General features: G+C 35.8%; 1 protein-coding gene across 1 annotated transcript; it reads right to left on the bottom strand.

Annotated features, from left to right (window-relative positions):
- Positions 1 to 83: 83 nt before the first annotated feature.
- Positions 84 to 8,694, bottom strand: LOC128205147 (zinc finger protein 37-like). The gene is made up of 6 exons (XM_052906593.1): positions 8,589 to 8,694; positions 7,126 to 7,369; positions 6,271 to 6,426; positions 3,825 to 3,947; positions 1,218 to 3,229; positions 84 to 357 (listed from the first exon to the last, which is right to left on the bottom strand). The coding sequence occupies exons 2-6, from the start codon at positions 7,332 to 7,334 to the stop codon at positions 98 to 100; spliced, it is 2,760 nt and encodes a 919-aa protein (XP_052762553.1). The 5' UTR covers positions 7,335 to 7,369; positions 8,589 to 8,694; the 3' UTR covers positions 84 to 97.
- Positions 8,695 to 20,759: the final 12,065 nt, after the last annotated feature.

Here is a 20,759-nt window from a genome sequence, read left to right as displayed (position 1 = left end):
ACCTGAATTTCAAGATGTTTTCACCAAAAGCTTAATATGAGGAGTCGTTTATAGTGCTGACTACACTTTGAATTAAGTCGAACTATAGATCTTTTATTTATTTTGAATGGGCTTTCTTTATGTGAGTATTCAAACAGGTATTGTTCTTTAACACAATGCCACAATGCGGACATGTCACAGCCTGGTCACTGTCATGAGCTTTTTTGTGGTCTTTCAGTTGAACGTTCCAGGCGGCAGCGTAGGGACACTGGTCACACTTAAATGGCTTCTCGCCTGTGTGGGTTCTCATGTGGGAGGTCAACTGGTAAGGCTGCGTGAATGATTGACCACAATCCTGGCATGTGTTTGGCTTACGTCCTAAAAAGGAGAGACATATAACGCACAGTGTTGAGCAAGGTATTGACATAATGGCCATCTACCGCAATACAGAGTTACCCCGATTGGAAAGTTCGAAACGAGTGCGGTCACAAAATTCACAAAATGTTATATGGGGTTGGAGCGGGAGGGGTGTCCCATCCCTTACAAAGATTATGAAGAAAATCCTAATGAAAGAACCATTTCCAAGTAATCTAATGATTCTGAACACCAAAATTCTTGAACTTTTGACAAACATCACCAGACATCCTAAGCCTTTGATTGTTATTCCTGATTTCAAGCTTTAAGTACTTGCCATTTCGGGTAAGTATGAATATGTAAAGGCTCACTAAGAACTATTCAGTAACTCATTCCAGGAGTGGGCTGAACAAATGTTACATTTTAACATAGTTTGTAATACTTTTACTCCAAAATATGGTATAGTTTAAATAATCATGTGCCCAAGCACAAAAAAATCTCTATGCAGTCAACTTGCATTTAACATTTAATCGCATTTCAAAACTTCTGGAAAATCAGTGATATTCGGTCTTAACGCCATGGTCTGTATACCATGTATTTAACAACTCTCGGGTTTGATAACTGCTGTATTGGTAAACTTTGGGCTTATAAGGAAAGTTATGTGTTGGATGAAACGTGGCACATTAACAAATTCTAGTCTAAGAACATATTAACATAAAAAAAACTAATATTAATTGGATTATCCACATGTCATTCGAAAACATCATTTCAAAAGATGTCATAATTTCATAAATCTTTGAAATTATCAATATTATACTGCTACTATATTCACCATTTCAAATAATATCTATATTCAATTAAGAAATAACAATACGAAGCAGTACCTTCATGAATTAGGAGGTGGTGTTTCAGATTTGTCGAATTTTTACCAGAATATGAGCAGTATTTGCATTGGAAACGTCTAAGTTGTTGATGAACTGTTTTTATGTGCGTTTGGAGTTTTCCTGGATGGAAAGACTTTCCACACTCTTTACATTGTTTTTGTCGTTGAATGCCAATTCCATCACAATGGTTCACATGCTTCTCAAAGCTTTTCCCTTTTCCAAAGAAATATTTGTTACACATCTGGCAAATATCAAACTTATCTGTATGTTTTTCACGTTGATGAAGATGTTGCAAGTTTAATGACATAAATTTCTCACTGCAATATTGACAATTCCACGCAGCCTGCAGATGCTCTCTAGACATGTGTCTTTTGTATGATTTATTGGCCATAAACCCAACCCCGCATACCTCACATACATTCACTTGATTTTGTCCATAGATGTTATGAACAGTTCTTTCGTGCTTTAATAAAGTACGAGGATCTCTACATTCGCAACCACATTGTGCGCATTTCAGAACACCATTCACATGATTTTCGACATGATTTTGAAACTCAGTTCTATTGTCTGTTTGCAATGCCTTGCAGATTAAGCAGGAATATAACATCTCAATTACATTTGTATTCCTGTCTTTCTGTGCTGTAGAATTGCACTCAACCATTTCAAAGTTATCTTTTTCATTATCTAAATCAACAGTTATCCATTTGTTGGTTTCTTTTAACTTGGCAATATCTTCATTCAAAGTCATCAAATTTCTTTTTTTCATCATTGCTGCATTGTTTTCCTTTTTTCTCCTACCATTTACATTTTCCCCCGATTTATAACCTAGAATTTCCTTGTTCAGGCGTTTCCTTCTTTTCTTATACTTTTCCTGCTTAGCAATGTCATCAAGATCAAAGTCAGGGTCATTATCTTTGATATTCTTTCGTTTTAATGTCTGTGGGTTTTCAACATTTTTATCAACACCATTATTTCCTTCAGTTTCTACATCTTCAGATTTATAGTCCGGACCTTCTTTACTTTTATCATCTTTATCATCAGGCTTATAGTCTTTATCCTCTTTGCTTTTATTGTTGTTTTTCTTTTGTCCTTCAGCAGATTCTCCTTTAGAATCAACGTCTATTTCTATCTCTTCATCACTTAAATCTATTTCCTGACCAGAATCACTGTCTTCTTCTGAAGAGGAGGGCAGTTCTAAGGCAGAATAATTTGGTCTGAATCCAACAGTTCTTATCCTGTTACTCTTTCTAAGTGACAATTTTGACTGTTCTTCATCATCATCATGATGGAAATACTTAACTTTATTTTTATTCGCCAAATATGTTTCAAAAGTGGCTTCTTCGTCACTCTCTGACCCTCTGTCATTTATGTAATCATTAATCTTCACATAGTCATGATTTTCAAAAGACAATAACTCACTTGGCTCTTCATTGCTATCAAAAGCACTGTCCAATTTAGAATCTGAACATGTGGTGACATCAATATCAATGTCCGATTCTATATCAGTACTCGGAAAGGAATGAATTGTCTCAGTTTTAACTATTTTAATGTCACCAATGGTCTGAGTGGAACAAGCCCCTCTGTCATCAACACCAGTATTTCCACTGGTTGACCTGTTATTGCCACCAATGGTCCGAGTGAAACAAACCCCTCTGCCACCAACACCAATATTTCCACTGGTTGAGCAGTTATTGTCACCCATGGTCCGAGTGAAACAAACCCCTCTGTCATCAACACCAATATTTCCACTGGTTGAGCAGTAATTGTCACCAATGGTCCGAGTGAAACAAGCCCCTCTGCCACCAACACCAATATTTCCACTGGTTGACCCACCATTGGATATATCTAGGACTTCAGTTCCGGGCTGCGGTGCAAAGGGAATGAGAATGAATGTTGACGGAGCATTATTTGGTTGGTGTGTTTGATCAAATCTAGCTTTAAATGATGTAAACAATGGAATTCCCCTAATGGTAAAGCTTGAATACAACTTAGACAAGCTGAGTACCTGGTTCCTGAAGTCAGAAAAAAACAATACTTTTTGTAACAACATATTCATTTTAAACTAGCTTAATTACTTATTTATTTTAAAAATTGATTGAAAAAAAAGTTATTACAACATCATATTAATCACCCACATTGGCATGATGTTACGCGAGAGTGTGGTCTTGTGTTGTGGTGGAAACCGGAGTACCCCGAGAAAACCCACTTGTCCAGTATGGTGACCTTAAACCAAACTCACATCTGCCCAGGTCAGGAGTCAAACCTGGGACGCCTAGGTGAGAAGCTAGTGTGCTAACCACTGTGCTAACTGGACAGCTATAGCTTTCTTTTTGCACAGAAAGTTAACTCTTTGGCCAAGTTCTAAAACACTTGAAAATATAGTTGAAGATTTGCACATACTGAACGTTATCAGAAAAATCCGTCAAAACAACATATTGGGAGCAAGATTGGACATGTGTCCCTTAACTGTTAAATGAATCAGTATTCAGAGAAACTCATGCCAACCAAGTAGTGTTGAGATGTGCCACGGCAAAAGGAGACTAAGAAAATATTATCTTACTTAATTGTAACTTAACTTTAAATTATAAAAAAGTTATATGGCTTTACCAATGAAGTTCAAGTTTAGCTTGAAGATCTGGGATGTGTTCTGGACGCCTGGAGATAGTGGTGGTTGTATTGTTTGGCTTCCAACAGAACATGGGATTCCGCTCTTCCTCTACCCTATTGAAACTGGAGAAAACATATTAACATAAAGCAAAATCAGTGTCTTAATTGTATGTTGCTTTAGTAGCCCAAATTTCTCAATCAAGAGTGAATAATTCAATGAAAACTACAGGGACAAGCCCACTTATCTAAAATTCAAATATACCGGGGTAAACCTTGTTTAGATGCAGTTACATATTATTTAAGAAAACAGTATTATGATATAAACAAAAATGTCTTCTATTATAATGCTGCTTTGGCACAACCTGTTACCTTACTCATTTAAACAAATCATGGGCAATATATCACTTTGAGTTTAATGAAAAGAACTACCACCTATTATTTGCAATTTCCATCATATCTTAAGTTTAAAATTAAGCATATGGGTGGTTCCTAAGATACCCTAGCAAAGCAGCGAATGAAAATGCAGCTTCAAAATCTGCCCAAAGGTAACATTATAATAAATGCAGTGAAAACTCAAGCCGATAATTCAGTGAAATGTGTGTCTGTTATCATGAGGATATGTTTAAATCGTTGTGTGTCTGTTATATTGTTGTAATGTTTGACTCATTGTGTGTCTGTTATATTGTGGTAATGTTTGACTCATTGTGTGTCTGTTATCTTGTGGTAATGTTTGACTCATTGTGTGTCTGTTATCTTGTGGTTGTGTTTGACTCATTGTGTGTCTCTTATCTTGTGGTAATGTTTGACTCATTGTGTGTCTCTTATCTTGTGGTTATGTTTGACTCATTGTGTGTCTCTTATCTTGTGGTTGTGTTTGACTCGTTGTGTGTCTGTTATCTTGTGGTTATGTTTGACTCATTGTGTGTCTGTTATCTTGTGGTTGTGTTTGTCTCACTGTGTGTCTGTTATCTTGTGGTTATGTTTGTCTCGTTGTGTGTCTGTTATCTTGTGGTTATGTTTGTCTCGTTGTGTGTCTGTTATCTTGTGGTTATGTTTGACTCGTTGTGTGTCTGTTATCTTGTGGTTATGTTTGACTCACTGTGTGTCTGTTATCTTGTGGTTATGTTTGACTCACTGTGTGTCTGTTATCTTGTGGTTATGTTTGACTCATTGTGTGTCTGTTATCTTGTGGTTATGTTTGACTCGTTGTGTGTCTGTTATCTTGTGGTTATGTTTGACTCGTTGTGTGTCTGTTATCTTGTGGTTATGTTTGACTCGTTGTGTGTCTGTTATCTTGTGGTTATGTTTGACTCGTTGTGTGTCTGTTATCTTGTGGTTATGTTTGACTCGTTGTGTGTCTGTTATCTTGTGGTTATGTTTGACTCATTGTGTGTCTGTTATCTTGTGGTTATGTTTGACTCGTTGTGTGTCTGTTATCTTGTGGTTATGTTTGACTCGTTGTGTGTATGTTATCTTGTGGTTATGTTTGTCTCACTGTGTGTCTGTTATCTTGTGGTTATGTTTGACTCATTGTGTGTCTGTTATCTTGTGGTTATGTTTGACTCATTGTGTGTCTGTTATCTTGTGGTTATGTTTGACTCATTGTGTGTCTGTTATCTTGTGGTTATGTTTGACTCATTGTGTGTCTGTTATCTTGTGGTTATGTTTGTCTCACTGTGTGTATGTTATCTTGTGGTTATGTTTGACTCATTGTGTGTCTGTTATCTTGTGGTTATGTTTGTCTCACTGTGTGTCTGTTATCTTGTGGTTATGTTTGTCTCACTGTGTCTGTTATCTTGTGGTTATGTTTGACTCACTGTGTGTCTGTTATCTTGTGGTTATGTTTGACTCACTGTGTGTCTGTTATCTTGTGGTTATGTTTGACTCACTGTGTGTCTGTTATCTTGTGGTTATGTTTGACTCGTTGTGTGTCTGTTATCTTGTGGTTATGTTTGACTCGTTGTGTGTCTGTTATCTTGTGGTTATGTTTGACTCGTTGTGTGTCTGTTATCTTGTGGTTATGTTTGTCTCACTGTGTGTCTGTTATCTTGTGGTTATGTTTGACTCACTGTGTGTCTGTTATCTTGTGGTTATGTTTGACTCACTGTGTGTCTGTTATCTTGTGGTTATGTTTGACTCACTGTGTGTCTGTTATCTTGTGGTTATGTTTGACTTGTTGTGTGTCTGTTATCTTGTGGTTATGTTTGACTTGTTGTGTGTATGTTATCTTGTGGTAATGTTTGACTATACTGCCATAGAAATTTTAGTGATGTCTATGTTATTAATTATATAATTAATTAAAAGTTATTTCTTATTTCCCATATTTGCATTAACAATTGATTTTAACAATAAAAGCTCCCATCAAGCTTTTGATATTTCCTAAATCATAATTCTACAATTCATAATAAAATTGATGTCACATAAACCAGTATAACTGTTAACATACCCCATGCTGGTCTCTGATATATCAGAGACAGGAAATCTAGGTTCTGCTTTGCATGCTGGGGTTGAATGTTCAGCCATTGGAGTTGTTCTGGTTGATGCCTCGACAGGTGTTTTTTCTAGTATAGCTAGGTCTCTCCCTGTTTCATTCCTGCGAGCACTTCAGAAAGAAATATGAAATTACTGTTAAGTAACATGTCAATATTTGGTATAAACATTTGTGTTTAGTTTATGTAGATAAACGAGAAACCCTATATAGGTCATTCATAATCAACATCGGAATCTGTTTCAACATATAATGTAAAATCACTCGTTTTGTCAAATTAAACAACTGATAGTGCATGGAAATTGTGGCAGGCAATAACACAAAACGTATCAACCTACGCAAACAAAGAAAATATTCCCAAATCACCACCAGTTCAGTTCAACCTGAATTTGTTTCCAACCTTAACTGTTCTGAATTTGAATACTCATATGTGGATACTGGTTGTGAATTGGAAGTTATTTATACATATACCTGGCATCGAGTATGATGTTACCATTTGTTTTAGATCTTGCTTCAGTTTGCAAGTTATCTCATTAGTACTCTTTGATGAAATGTGATTAACCATTAAAACAACAATGAAGGAAGGTTTATATGTATAGAAATTAACCTAAGTAATTTCCCCGGTGGGTGCCTCAACATTTGTTAACATGCATTGATTGAACGATGTACAACAAAATGGTGCTTTTTCAGCAAAGAATTAAAGAGGATAGTTATTATTTTTTATTGTCAAGTTGGCAAAATTCTTCACAGAAAGGAAAATTATTATAATCAAAGTTTACGGTCACTTGAATGGATTCGTTAGGGCAAACTTACCATTCTAGGAGTCGCATCGCAAACTCGTCGTTCCTGGCAATTTTCATGCCTTTCTTGACCTCGTTCCAAATATCCCACACCTCAGTGGACACTTGTATGGTATGTCTCGTCTGAGACCACACTTTATGCTTTTCTTTTTTGTTTTCCTCTGCAATAAGCTTCGAAGTGGGACTAAGTCGCGTCATCCGTGGTTTCTTCCTGTGCGCCATAACTGATTACAAGCTGCTTAGCTCCATCCAGGTATCTACATAATTAGCATATAGTATGTCAGTGGACCAGTTAAGAATTTTTTTGGTATAAATTTCCTATGCATTTCTTTTTGATAAAGCTTCGTGAGGACCTGTGGATATTACCAGACATTAAATGATACTCTCATAGTTATATTCAAGTTTTTTTTTCTCAAGTTAATTCATCCTTAGTGGCACTTAGGCTTTAATTCATTTAGTTTAAACTTATTCATTGTACAACAAATGTGTGTTTTTTCTAACTTGGTGAGAAGCAATTGCCCTAACCACTGTGCCCATGTTTTTTCCGATTTTCAAGTGTTCGGTATTTGTGCTTTCCATAGCGAGGGTGATTTACTGTCCATAAAATGAACACATTTCGACATAAAATTGATGAGATCGTGAATCTGTACTTTGACAGATGTTGTCACATTCGGATTTGTAACCTTAGCTAGGAGTCAGAAGTATGAGTTAGAATTTCTCAAAATGAAAATACAAGGTTTCTTCTCAATTTTTCCTACATAAAAGCTCTCCACTGGTTGACGGTACATTTCCGAACAGGGCACAAATCCTGGACACCAGCTAAAACATGCGTTTGTTTACCGTGATCGATTATTGATCGATTATTCAAGATCTAGACCAATACAAAGGCTTGCCTTGGTCACACTTGCGAAGTTTTATCTTGTTTTGTTGAGTATTTTTCTAAAAATAATGCCATTCAATGTTTATACGCTTAAAGATCAAAATGTAGCACACGGGAATGACGTCAGAAGGCGCACACGCATCTTTAGGTTTTGCAGTTATGTTGACCTACATACATTCAAGATATTTATAAATAGAAATCACGGTTTGTATTTGAAGTGAATGTTTTGAAAAAACATCGGAAACAATAAATCACTTTACAGCTAAGTGTTTATTTAATAGCATAATTTTTAATTATATTTGTATGACCATGTATTTTCGCTTTTCAAGTGTTCGGTATTTGTGCCCTCCATAGGCATAGCAGAATTTAAAGGGTGATTTACTGTCCATAAAATGAACGATTTATATCATAAAATTGATGAGATCGTGAATCGGTACTTTGACAGATGTTTTCACATGGACCTAAGATGTTTCATACGAAATTTTAAGTTACTACAACAAAGACTCTCCAAGATAATTTTAAAAAACCTCAAAAAGTGTTCGAATTGGGACCTAAGCCAGTAGTTGTCAAACTGTAAAAATGTATCCGGATAATACCTGGGTATCTGCTCGTGAGGTGGTTACATAAGTTGAGCCAACTTGCGACCCTAACTACAGATTTAAGATGTAAAAATAAATAGGCTTTATTTGTGTTCTAGTTTGGTAAATTTATATCTAAGGGAAGTAACTATGGGCTTTTTAAAGATGAAGCCCGTTCTGTACCGTACCACGATTCACTGATACACATCAATATATGTATCAAGCTGTTAGGCAGTATTCTTCATTCTTAGGGGTGAAAAAATGAAATTTTAGTATCAGGATGTTCATTAACTTAAGACGAACAGGATGATGGATTTAATTTTGGAATTACTAAAATACTTTTGAAGAAAATAGGAATGAAAAGATTTTTCTTTGTTGTCTGGATTTAACCTGGATATTGAATATTGGATATTATCTATTTATTGGATTAAATTCTGACACTGTTGACACTTACCCTAAAATATATAGATCATGAGTTCAAAAGAACAAAGGGACAAAAAGACCAATTCAAAATATCAGCCCCCGGGCAAAATATCAGCAAAAGGTGATGAAAAACCAACTTCCAAACGGACAAATTCTGAAGTCCGCAATAATAGCATGGACAATGGGGCAATACAGAGACAGTTAGATGTGGTGAATGAAAACCTATTAGAACTTAGGGGTGATCAAACATATGTTTAAAAAAGATGAGGTAGAAAACTTAATCACCAGTACTATATCAAACATTTTAAAAGAGTTGGAACAAAAGACTGAAGATAGGATCATGAGGATGAAGAAGGATATTGAAGAGGATATGAAGGCGAAGATTGATACAGACATTGAGAAACTGGTTAATTTAAAAACCAAGGGCCTGGAGGACAAAATTAATAGTTTGGAATTTGACAATAATGGTCTTAAGGAAAAGCTGGACAGCTCTAAGAGTTATTACACTCAAGAAATTGACAGGCTCAAAGACAAGGGAAATGAAAACGGCATATCAGTCGGGAAGCCAGTAGGAAAGCCAATTATAATGAACAGTATTCAAGAAAAAATAATATCAAAATCATGGACATTAAAGAAGATGGTAATGAGACGGAAGCATTATTGTCAACAAAGGTGATTGACATTCTCGGGGACCAGGGTATCAAACTTGAGAGCCGTCAGTTTGTTGCTATCCACCGAATTCCGGGCGGACGTCGGCATGCCAAACCTGTTTTGATGAAGCTCCATAACAACAATGACAAGGCCATGGTGATGAGGAAGAGACGGGAAATGAAGACTGCGGGTCACCGCCTAGTTGACGACGTGACCAAGATGAACACGGGTCTGATTAGCAGACTAACCCTCCATACAGCCATTGACAGCGCCTGGTATTTTAATGGTGCAGTTTACGGACTTACTGGCAGGAAGGAAAGAATAAAGTTTGATGTGTATGACAATATTGATGCTGTTATGAGAGCTCACCGAGAACGGAAAACAGTGACATCAAAAACTATTTACATTCAATGTGACTGGATAAATTACCTAATATGTGCATGGATTTAAAATTTAACCAGTAAGCAATTAGCATTTGCATTTCCTTTGAAACCTGTTTTTAAACTAAATTGACTTCAATTCATGTTAAAGTCATATATTTATATTTTTTTTTTTTTTTTTTTTTGCATGGTATTTGAAACAAGTTTACATGTGCATAAAGAGTAACCATGTGCTCCTTATGTTTGTATTTTCACAAGAGCGCCACCTATAAGTCACTGTTAGTATGTACTCATTGGACTGTATACTACATAATTATGGGTTTTTACTAGTGATAAAAATAGATCGGCAGAGGTCAGTGGTCATGTCAAGTTACAATTATTATGTGCTCGCTGATCTGTCAATATGATTATATCAATAGGTCATTCACTGTTATATAAATGCTTCATCGATCAATAATTGTAGTCATACAGTTACTACTAAACCTTTGCTGTTAAGCTTTACTTAATATCTATTCAGGTTATTTCGCTGATAAGAGAGTTTTATCTTATCAATTATTGTAATAAGATTTTATTAAACTTAAAACTGTATTTTGCAAATAATGGCCCTTTATTATTAGACTTAGAAATTCTCGTTAAAATTATGCATGGAAACACATTTATGTTAATATCTCAGCACACCATGTATTGCATTGAAATCTTTTTTTTTTATTCATCAATCTATATGCATTTTACATTTCATAGTAAATCATTACATAATACAAAACTTACAAGCATGATATACCAAAGCAGTTAATTTATGTACCAGTAATCAGTAATAATTAACATACTACGAATGTACATATAAACCAAGAACGACTGAAAAAAAAATGGAAAAAAGGGAAGAGGAAGAGAAAATAAATATCATAGAACATGCATTGCATTGAAATCTAATCTAACAGAGTTTTATCTTATCAATTATTGTAATAAGATTTTATTAAACTTAAAACTGTATTTTGCAAATAATGGCCCTTTATTATTAGACTTAGAAATTCTCGTTAAAATTATGCATGGAAACACATTTATGTTAATATCTCAGCACACCATGTATTGCATTGAAATCTTTTTTTTTTATTCAACAATCTATATGCATTTTACATTTCATAGTAAATCATTACATAATACAAAACTTACAAGCATGATATACCAAAGCAGTTAATTTATGTACCAGTAATCAGTAATAATTAACATACTACGAATGTACATATAAACCAAGAACGACTGAAAAAAAAATGGAAAAAAGGGAAGAGGAAGAGAAAATAAATATCATAGAACATGCATTGCATTGAAATCTAATCTAACAGTGATCCATGCATGTTTAGCCAAAACTTTTCAATCCTTACATTGAAAAGCGGCGGAATAGTCGAGCGCACTGTCTCTGCGACAGCTCTTGTTATTCATAAAGTCAGGGTTCTCAATAAGTTTCAGTTGAACCGTCTCAAAATGTAAAGTTACCGACCAGCTACTACTTATTCTATTTATAATTCATTTAGTTTTCAAAATTTCTTATTGAGAAAACTGTCAAGTACTGGCCTTACTTGGTATAATAGCCTAGACTTGGTTGTGCTTAATGTTTTCTGGTAATTAATTGTTATTGATCAAAATATTCAAGTAATTTACTTGGTTCTCTGGCCACAGCCATCTCTGGGTTGGGATTTGCGGGTGAATGCTCTGGTGCTGAAACAAGTATGGCTAAATATGTAATCATGAATGAGAATTGTGTAATTTGTAATTGCATAAATTGGGGTTCCTGTGTAAGTGTTATTGTTTTTTCTATAATATGACAGTTTATGCCAGGTTTCAATTCAATATACCTTTTTTCATTGCTCCCTGCAGCAACCTGCTGGTGGCCATGGAGGTTGATCTCTTGCTTCTAACATTGTAGAAGCGATCACCAGTGCTTGGCCAGTGAGACATGAGCACCGCAAGCTGCTCCCTCTGCCCCGGGAACCTCGACCTTCCCTCAACCACATGCATTTTTCTTGACTTTATCAGCGAAAATTCTTTGCTGCTTCTAGATCTGAAAAAAATGTAAAACTGTTTTAACATCAAACAACAAATTAACAACAGTGCTTTTGTCACTGGGCGAGAAAAGTGTGCTGCCGGACCTGGCCTCTAAACCGGGACCCTTCACTGTCAGGGCGAAGGCTCTACGGACTGAACTACCAGACCGCTTAACCACACATTCACATCACCTGAATAGGTAATGTTCAAAAGTTAGGGTATATTGCACAAACTTACATTTTTCATGCCCTGCTGACATTTTGAGCCAGCACAGAGGATGACTTGGGAATGGCCCCGTTATTTTCCCTAAACACTGGCTCACTGAGGGGGACTCTGAAAAGAAAGTGCTTCATGTGATTGTCAATCTTTTGAAAATAGTTGACCACCTCTCCACACCAACCTTCGGGCTCCACACACTTTAATTACCCCAATTGCATTCATACCCTGATAATTACATTAATCCCGCACTAAATTCCTTAAACAATTCTTGTTACCAGTAATTCATATTTTTCTGAATGCATTTTTCAGTAAGTACTTAAAGGTAGTGTTGGGAATCGCTTCCAATATCACCATCGATAATTGGTTCCACTCAATTAACCGATTATCGGTAGTACAATCATTTTTTTAGCTCACCGTGGCAGGAAGTGCTCAAGGTGAGCTATTGTGATCGCCCTGTGTCCGTCGTCGTCGTCCATCGTCAACAATTTGACTGTTAACACTCTAGAGGTCACAATTTGGGCACTGTCTTAATGAAACTTGGTCAGAATGTTACCTTCAATAAAATCTTGGATGAGTTTGATATTGGGTCATCTGGGGTTAAAAACTAGGTCACCAGGTCGAATTGAAGGAAAATCTTGTTAACACTCTAGAGTTCTCATTTATAACTGTATCTTCATGAAAGTTGGTCAGAATGTTTATATTAATAATGTTTAAGTCAAGTTTAAATCTGGGTCATGTGCGGTCAAAAACTAGGTCACCAGGTAAAATCATAGGAAAAGCTTGTTAGCACTCTAGAGGTCACATTTATGACTGTATGTTCATGAAACTAAGTCAGAATGTTTATATTAATTAGCTCTAGGCCAAGTTCGATTCTGGGTCACCAGGTAAAACTAGATCACCAGGTAAAATCATAGGAAAAGCTTGTTAGCACTCTGGAGGTCACATTTATGACTGTATGTTCAGAAACTTAGTCAGAATGCTTATATTGATTAGCTCTAGGCCAAGTTTGAATCTGGATCATATGCGGTCAAAAACTAGGTCACCAGGTCAAATTTAAGGAAAAGCTTGTTAAAACTCTAGAGGTCACATTTATAAATGGGTCATGTGCGGTCAAAATCTAGGTCATTATGTCAAATCATAGGAAAAGCTTGTTAGCACTCTAGAGGTCACATTTATGACTGTATGTCCATGAAACTTAGTCAAAATGTTTATATTGATTAGCTCTAGGCCAAGTTTGAATCTGGGTCATGTGCGGTCAAAAACTAGGTCACCAGGTCAAATAATAGGAAAAGTATTTTAACACTCTGGAGGCCACATTTATGACCATATGTTCATGGAACTTGATCAGAATGTTATTGTTGATGATCTTTATTGGATCAGGTGAGCGATTCAGGGCCCTCTTGTTTAAAATACTACATAGTACCTGAATTTTTAGTTTATTCATGTTCAGTATTAAACTCTTAATTATTATATGCATATACATTATGTCTATGATTGAAGTTATTAAGTGTTGTTGTATAAAAAATAGTTCATTTTCTTGCTCATTGTGGCTTTTATCAGCAATTTTATTAAAGATAACATCTGAACACTTACTAATATTTTTTTCATTTTTTTTTCAGTGATTGATTATAGCCAAAAACAATCGATTGTCGCCGATTTCAGACCCAACCAATCAATTTTCGATTATGATAGATCATCGGAACATGACTACTTAAAGGTATATCACTCAAGATTAATGTTTGTTATATGTGTCGATTTTAATCATACCGAAACGTCATCTGCACTGAAGCGACGTAACTGGCCATGATGCTGTGTACTGTTTTAAATACAGTAATAAAACAGGGCCCTTGTGGTGCTGAGGTTTTATGGTCAGCGACCGCATACATGTAAAACCCATCTTTGTTGTCAGCTCGCATGACCTCTGCTCCCTGATTATTTAAAAGCAATTATTTTTATGTTATACATGCTAATTTCTCTTAAAGAATTTTTTATGTAATTGGGCTGTTAGGGTAGACCTGGTATTGCTCTCACAACATGTATGAAATTTCATGTCAACACCCTGTGAACACTGCTCAACACAAGTACTAGAACAGTATTGGAACGCCATGAGCAGACCATTTTTATTACATCAATTACATCATCTGTTTGTAAAATTTGGTAATGAGCGTAATAAGTGTTTTGTTACTACTTTGTTATTGTATCATGTAGGACCTATTCTATTCTGTATATATAGTACCAGCTCCAATTTCTTGCAACTTCTCAAGCTTAACAGGCAAAAGTTGCTTATTTCAATTAGCCAAAATACAAATTATAGTGGATTTGTATAAAACAGAAATTGTGGGTATAGTTTAATGTTCCTGTTTTAAGAGACTTACAGGTTTTCTGAAGTTTGGGCTGAGTCATAATCATGTCTTAAACATACCGAAATTTTATTGAAATTATTTACTTTCAGACTCAACCGGGCCCCATTTCCGAAACTCATCAGAACAATCAGACCCCCAGCCATCTGGGCAAAAAGGCCATTGGGACTTGCCAGGAACTGTTTCACAAACTCCTTTATGGGCTCGGCACATTCGAACATCTCAAAGTCCTGAAGAATGTTCATTGTTATTGATGTAAAGTGTACAAAATAATATTATTTGCAGTTTTCAAATTGTCAGGTTGAAAAAGTTGGCAATACCTCAGGGGTCAAAAGTTCCTGTTCATCTCGAAGGTTTACGACGGCCTGGCGCTGTTGGCATTCTTTACCGGTTGCCGCTTTAATTCCCTTCAGATGACTTAGTATTTCCCCCATATTGTTTGGCCCAATCCGACGGTCTTGACAATACTGAAATTTACAAATGAATGTCAGGGATTTGAATTGTCCGCGGATTCGCCGAATTTCTTGGCTGACAGTAGAATTTGCATAAATTGTATTCTGTGAGAGGACATCTCCCCCCTTTTATTCCGAATCGCGGAATTCCGCGGAACTTATGGCTCCGAAGACCTTGAATGTGCAGTACTGGTATTTTCATTTGAATGATAAGTAACAGCTTGGTGATATTAAGTTTTATCAGCCAGTGTACTGATGCTACAGATGGTCACAGAACATGTATCTAGGTGTCTAAATATCGGTGAAAATACCGTTAGAAAGTCCTGGATAGCCATGATGATTCTTTTTCGCGTGCCTGGAGCAGCGATGGCGCAGAGATTCTTGTCATGGGCTTCAACCGCCCTGGTTGTTAGACCGGCCACTTTAAAACTTTAAAGTTAGCTTGCGCCAGGAACCGGTTGACGTAGCTGTAAAAGAAAAGGTTGTGTGTGAAGGGTTTACCCTTACCCTGTGTATGGATTTATGGTGCAATAGGGTATTTCACTCACCTCTCTTAAACCTTTAATGCTAATGGAGACAAGGTCAACCTGCGGTGCATGGTGACTAAATTTGAGTATTATTGTGAATGTGAACTTGGCCATTGATTGAGTCAATTTTATAAGGATAAGTTGGCCCGAACCTGACCCCGCAATTGAAAAATAGGTGCGTATATAATTCTTGGTTCATGGATAAAAAAATGCTGCAGAGTATAACTCACCCGACATCCTCCCCGAGGACCTTCTGCCCTCCCATCCGGCTGGTTCGGAAGTCTGCCCACTCGTTGACTGCAAAGAAAATGTTCAATTAGTCATGGAAATTAGTCTTTGGATGAACAAGCTTGAATTTATTTACACCTGTTTGTCAGTTATTTTTTTTATCATTCTGTAGTTATTCTAGTACCATTTATTTTACCCGGCCTGTGTCTTTTTAAGTACTGTTTTAGAATTTTTATCTTTTATACTTTTTAATACCTTCTGTAATTTTTAAAGATTGGTTGTATGTAGCCGTGGTGTTTTTTTATCATGTGTCTCTACTTACGGGTTCTTTCCATATATGTTTTTAGCTCGACTATTCGAAGAATAGGTGGGCTATACTACTCGCCCTGCGTCAGCGTCTGGTTAAAGTTTTAGGGCAAGTTGGGATTTTTACTTATAAGTCCAATACCCTACATTCAATTGACTTAATATTTCACACAGTTGTTCAGGGCCATCACATGATGAGGTTGGATAACTCCATATTATTCTTTACACAGATTATGGCCCCTGATTGACTATGGAACTTAGGTTTAAGTTTCAGGGCAAGTTGGAATATTTATTAATAACTTCTATATCCTTTGTTCAATTGACTTAATACTTCACACAGTTGTTCAGGACCATCACACAATGAGGTTACATAACTCCATATTATCCTAAATACAAGTTATGGCCCCTGATTGACTTAGGTTAAAGTTTTAGGGCAGGTTAAAGTTTTAGGGCAAGTTGGGATTTTCACTAAAAACGCCAATACCATTCATTTAATTGACTTAATACTTCACACAGATGTTCAGAGCCATCACATAATGAGGTAAGATAACTCCATATTATCTTTTATACAAATTATGGCCCCTGATTGACTATGGAACTTAGGTTAAAGTTTTACGGCGGGTTGGGATATTGTTTAAAAACTTCTACACCCTTCATTCAATTGACTTAATACTTCACACAATTGTTCAGGACCATCACCCAATGAGGTTACATAACTCCATATCCTTAATACAAGTTATGGCCCCTGATTGACTTAGGTTAAAGTGTTAGGCAAGTCAAAGTTAAGGGCAAGTTGGGATTTTAATAAAAAAAAACTTCTATACCGTTCATTAAATGCACTTAATAAAATTCAAAATTATTTGCGACCAACTAACAACAAGAAACATAACTCCGTTTTAAGCCTAAATACAAGTAATGGCCCTTGATTTTTTTTTAAATTTCCTTTGAAAGGCATATTTGTATATTCTAAACCACATTTTCATTATGGGAAATCAAGTTATTTGAATGACTTGCGTCATTGTTTGGGCGGGCTGGTGGGAGAGCAGCATCAAAGTCACCTTATGTATCGAATAATTTTAGTTAGGTTTGACATAAAGAGACCAAACTTGGTATTATTACATCGTTATTGTATTCCAAGTCAAAGCGGCGTAGTTGACCGCGCTGTCTTACAACGGCTCTTGTTGTATATATAGTATATACGTATAGTTGTTTGTTGGTATTTCTCCTTTTTAGAGCATTTTTAAGAACTGTTTATGTGTGTACACTTTATTTTACCTCTCACTTGTCTTATAAGTGCTGTTTTAGCATCGCTTTTTATCTTTTAAATACCTTCACGTTTACATGTTTTTATGATTAAAGTGCTATATAAATGGGGTATAATAATAATAATAATAATAATAACTTACAGGCCTTTAAGCCAGGGTGCAGGCTCCGAGCTTCCTTGGCCCACGTGATGTGTTCTGGTGCCGTGGTCTGGGGTCTGAAAGTTTGTGAAAAGAATGCTTCATGTTAAGTTTTGTTATACACAGAGATGTACAGATATTGGCTTAAATATTTAGTTGTCATTGTAAATTCGGGGAATACATCACATACAGGGATTCTTTCTGGCTTATTATACATCCTTCAATGATACAGACCGCTACAATGGCATGATCAGGGTTGATAATGTATACTTTTGTTTACATTTAGAATAGTGTGTGTTTTTAATCATTTTGAGTCATGAAGGTTAATAGAACAAGTTAATTATTAGTAACCCATACTCTAAATCTTCCTCCTCGCCTTCCTCTGTTGGCCCCATTCCTACGTCCCTCTTCATAGTAGAAACCGTCCTTGCCGGCCTAGATTCTTTGAAATTGCCGGTTATACACGCCTCAAATTCGGCAGTTCCTTTTTTGAGGCGATGTATGTGGGTTAAATGTTTACCCCGATCTGAAGTTCGGGCCTCCAAACAGCTGAATAAGAAATTGTTTTCAAATGATTAATTTGTTTCCTGTTTCCTTTTTTTTTGTTTCCTAACCCGAATGACTTAATATTTTGAAATGCTAATAATTTTATTTTCGTTATTGTTGAATGGTTATTGTTATTATTAGGGATGGCCACGAGTACTCGATCGAAAAACCTACTTTTTTGTTAGTGGCTGCTGGAAGGCCTGCCAGCGTTCCTACTTTTTTGTTAGTGGCTGCTGGAAGGCCTGCCAGCGTTCCTACTTTTTTGTTAGTGGCTGCTGGAAGGCCTGCCAGCGTTCCTACTTTTTTGTTAGTGGCTGCTGGAAGGCCTGCCAGCGTTCCTACTTTTTTGTTAGTGGCTGCTGGAAGGCCTGCCAGCGTTCCTACTTTTTTGTTAGTGGCTGCTGGAAGGCCTGCCAGCGTTCCTACTTTTTTGTTAGTGGCTGCTGGAAGGCCTGCCAGCGTTCCTACTTTTTCCTCCTTTTTTACTAGCTTCCTACTTTTTTTCTAAAACACTCCTACTATTCCTACTTTTTTAATTAGACAGCTTGGGGCCTGATACACACAAAAACTCAAACCCCATAAATAGAGCCTTTAGATTTTTCTTCATAACATCTGAGATATTGATGTGCTTGATGGCACAATCCAGGCATTCCAGTGTTCCTACTTTTTTAACAGCTTGGAGCCTGATACACACAAAAACTCAAACGCCATAAATGGAGCCTTTAGATTTTTCTTCATTACATTTGAGATATTGATGTGCTTGATGGCACAATCCAGGCCTTCCAGTATTCCTACTTTTTTAACAGCTTGGAGCCTGATACACACAAAAACTCAAACGCCATAAATGGAGCCTTTAGATTTTTCTTCATAACATTTGAGATATTGATGTGCTTGATGGCACAATCCAGGCCTTCCAGTGTTCCTACTTTTTTAACAGCTTGCAGCCTGATACACACAAAAACTCAAACGCCATGAATGGAGCCTTTAGATTTTTCTTCATAACATCTGAGATATTGATGTGCTACTAGATACACATTGTTATAATGTGAAGTTTCAACATATTTGATATAGATGTTGTCAAGTTATGTATGATATTAAAGCTCGGACTTTATTCTTGGCCTAATTTTGTAGGCTTACCTTTTTCAGTACTCTTATAACTTTATATTTATAATTGTTCAGCAATGTTTATTGTTATATATAGTTAGTACTATGTACAGTGTGTTACTGTTTCAAGTTTCAACATGTTTCATTAAGATTTGACAAAAATATTGACAGTATTATGACTTGAAATTTGTCGTTTCGGCCATTTTTGATGACTAAATATTTGTTATGCTAATAATTTGATTATCATAATAGTTGAATGCTAAAATTGGTTATATTAAGCATAAACTAGATACACATTATTATAATGTGAAGTTTCAACATGTTTGATATCGATGTTGTCAAGTTATGTAAGATATTAAAGCTCGGACTTTGTTCTCGGCCAACTTTGGTATATTTCCTTTTTTGTATGCTTATAAATATTTTTGTATACTTGTTCAGCTATGATTTATGACTAAAATAGTTAAGACTATGTACAATCTGTTATTATTTCAAGTTTCAATATGTTTCATTAAGATTTGACACAATTATTGACAGTATTTTGTCTTGAATTAGCAGTTTGGCCAATTTCTTTCTGGTTTCTTTATTTTCCTTGTACTTTTGCAAAAGTTCTTGAGCAGCATTGTTCGGTAAGATGCTGAAAGAAACTTTTTTATACCAAGGTTGCATGATGAATAAAATCATGTACACATTTAATTTTGTTTACTTTTTTGGAACCTCTTTTTGTAACCATTGCTCTGAATAAACAATATAACCGGGTACTTATAATGATCATAAATATGTATCAGTCAGTAAAGTCCTGTGTAAAACACTGTAATAGCTATTCAGACTTTTTTAATATAGAAGTAGGCTTAAGGCAAGGAGAGATACTTTCCCCGATTATGTTTTCATTATTTGTGGAAGACTTAGAATTGTATTTACAAAATAGAAACGATTGTGGTTTAGCTTTACGTGATATTTCTTTGATTTTATTGTTATTTGCTGATGATATGGTTGTTCTTGGTGAAACCCCGAAAGACTTACAAATGTCGTTAGACCGTTTATACAGTTATTGTAATACCTGGGGCCTAGAGGTCAATATTGCTAAAACTAAAATTGTAATTTTTCGCAAAAGAGGTGTCACAAAACGTAATGAAAAATGGTTGTATGCAAACAAAGATGTTGACATTGTAAATGATTTTAACTATCTAGGAGTAACTTTAAATTATACTGGCAATTTTAGCCTTAATACCCAAACATTATATGGTAAAGGTTTTAAAGCAGTAAACACATTGTTGTCAAATCTTAAAAAGTATGAATGTAAACCTAGGGTAGCTTTGTAATTATTTGATGCCTTTGTTTCATCTATAAATACATACGGGTGTGAAATTTGGGGATTTACGAAGTCTACACAGCTAGAGAAGATACATTTAAAATTTTGTAAAGCCGTTCTAGGCGTAAGACAATCGTCTTCAAATGTTGATGTTTACGGTGAATTGGGTAGATACCAATTGTATATAAATAGATATGTACGTATTGTAAAATACTGGTTCAAACTTAAGAAAAGTGACAAT

This window comes from Mya arenaria, chromosome 10 (assembly GCF_026914265.1).
Source record: "Mya arenaria isolate MELC-2E11 chromosome 10, ASM2691426v1".
In the NCBI taxonomy this organism is placed as follows: domain Eukaryota; kingdom Metazoa; phylum Mollusca; class Bivalvia; order Myida; family Myidae; genus Mya; species Mya arenaria.
Note: the sequence above shows the minus strand (reverse complement) of the source record. Positions and strands in the feature narration are given on the sequence as shown.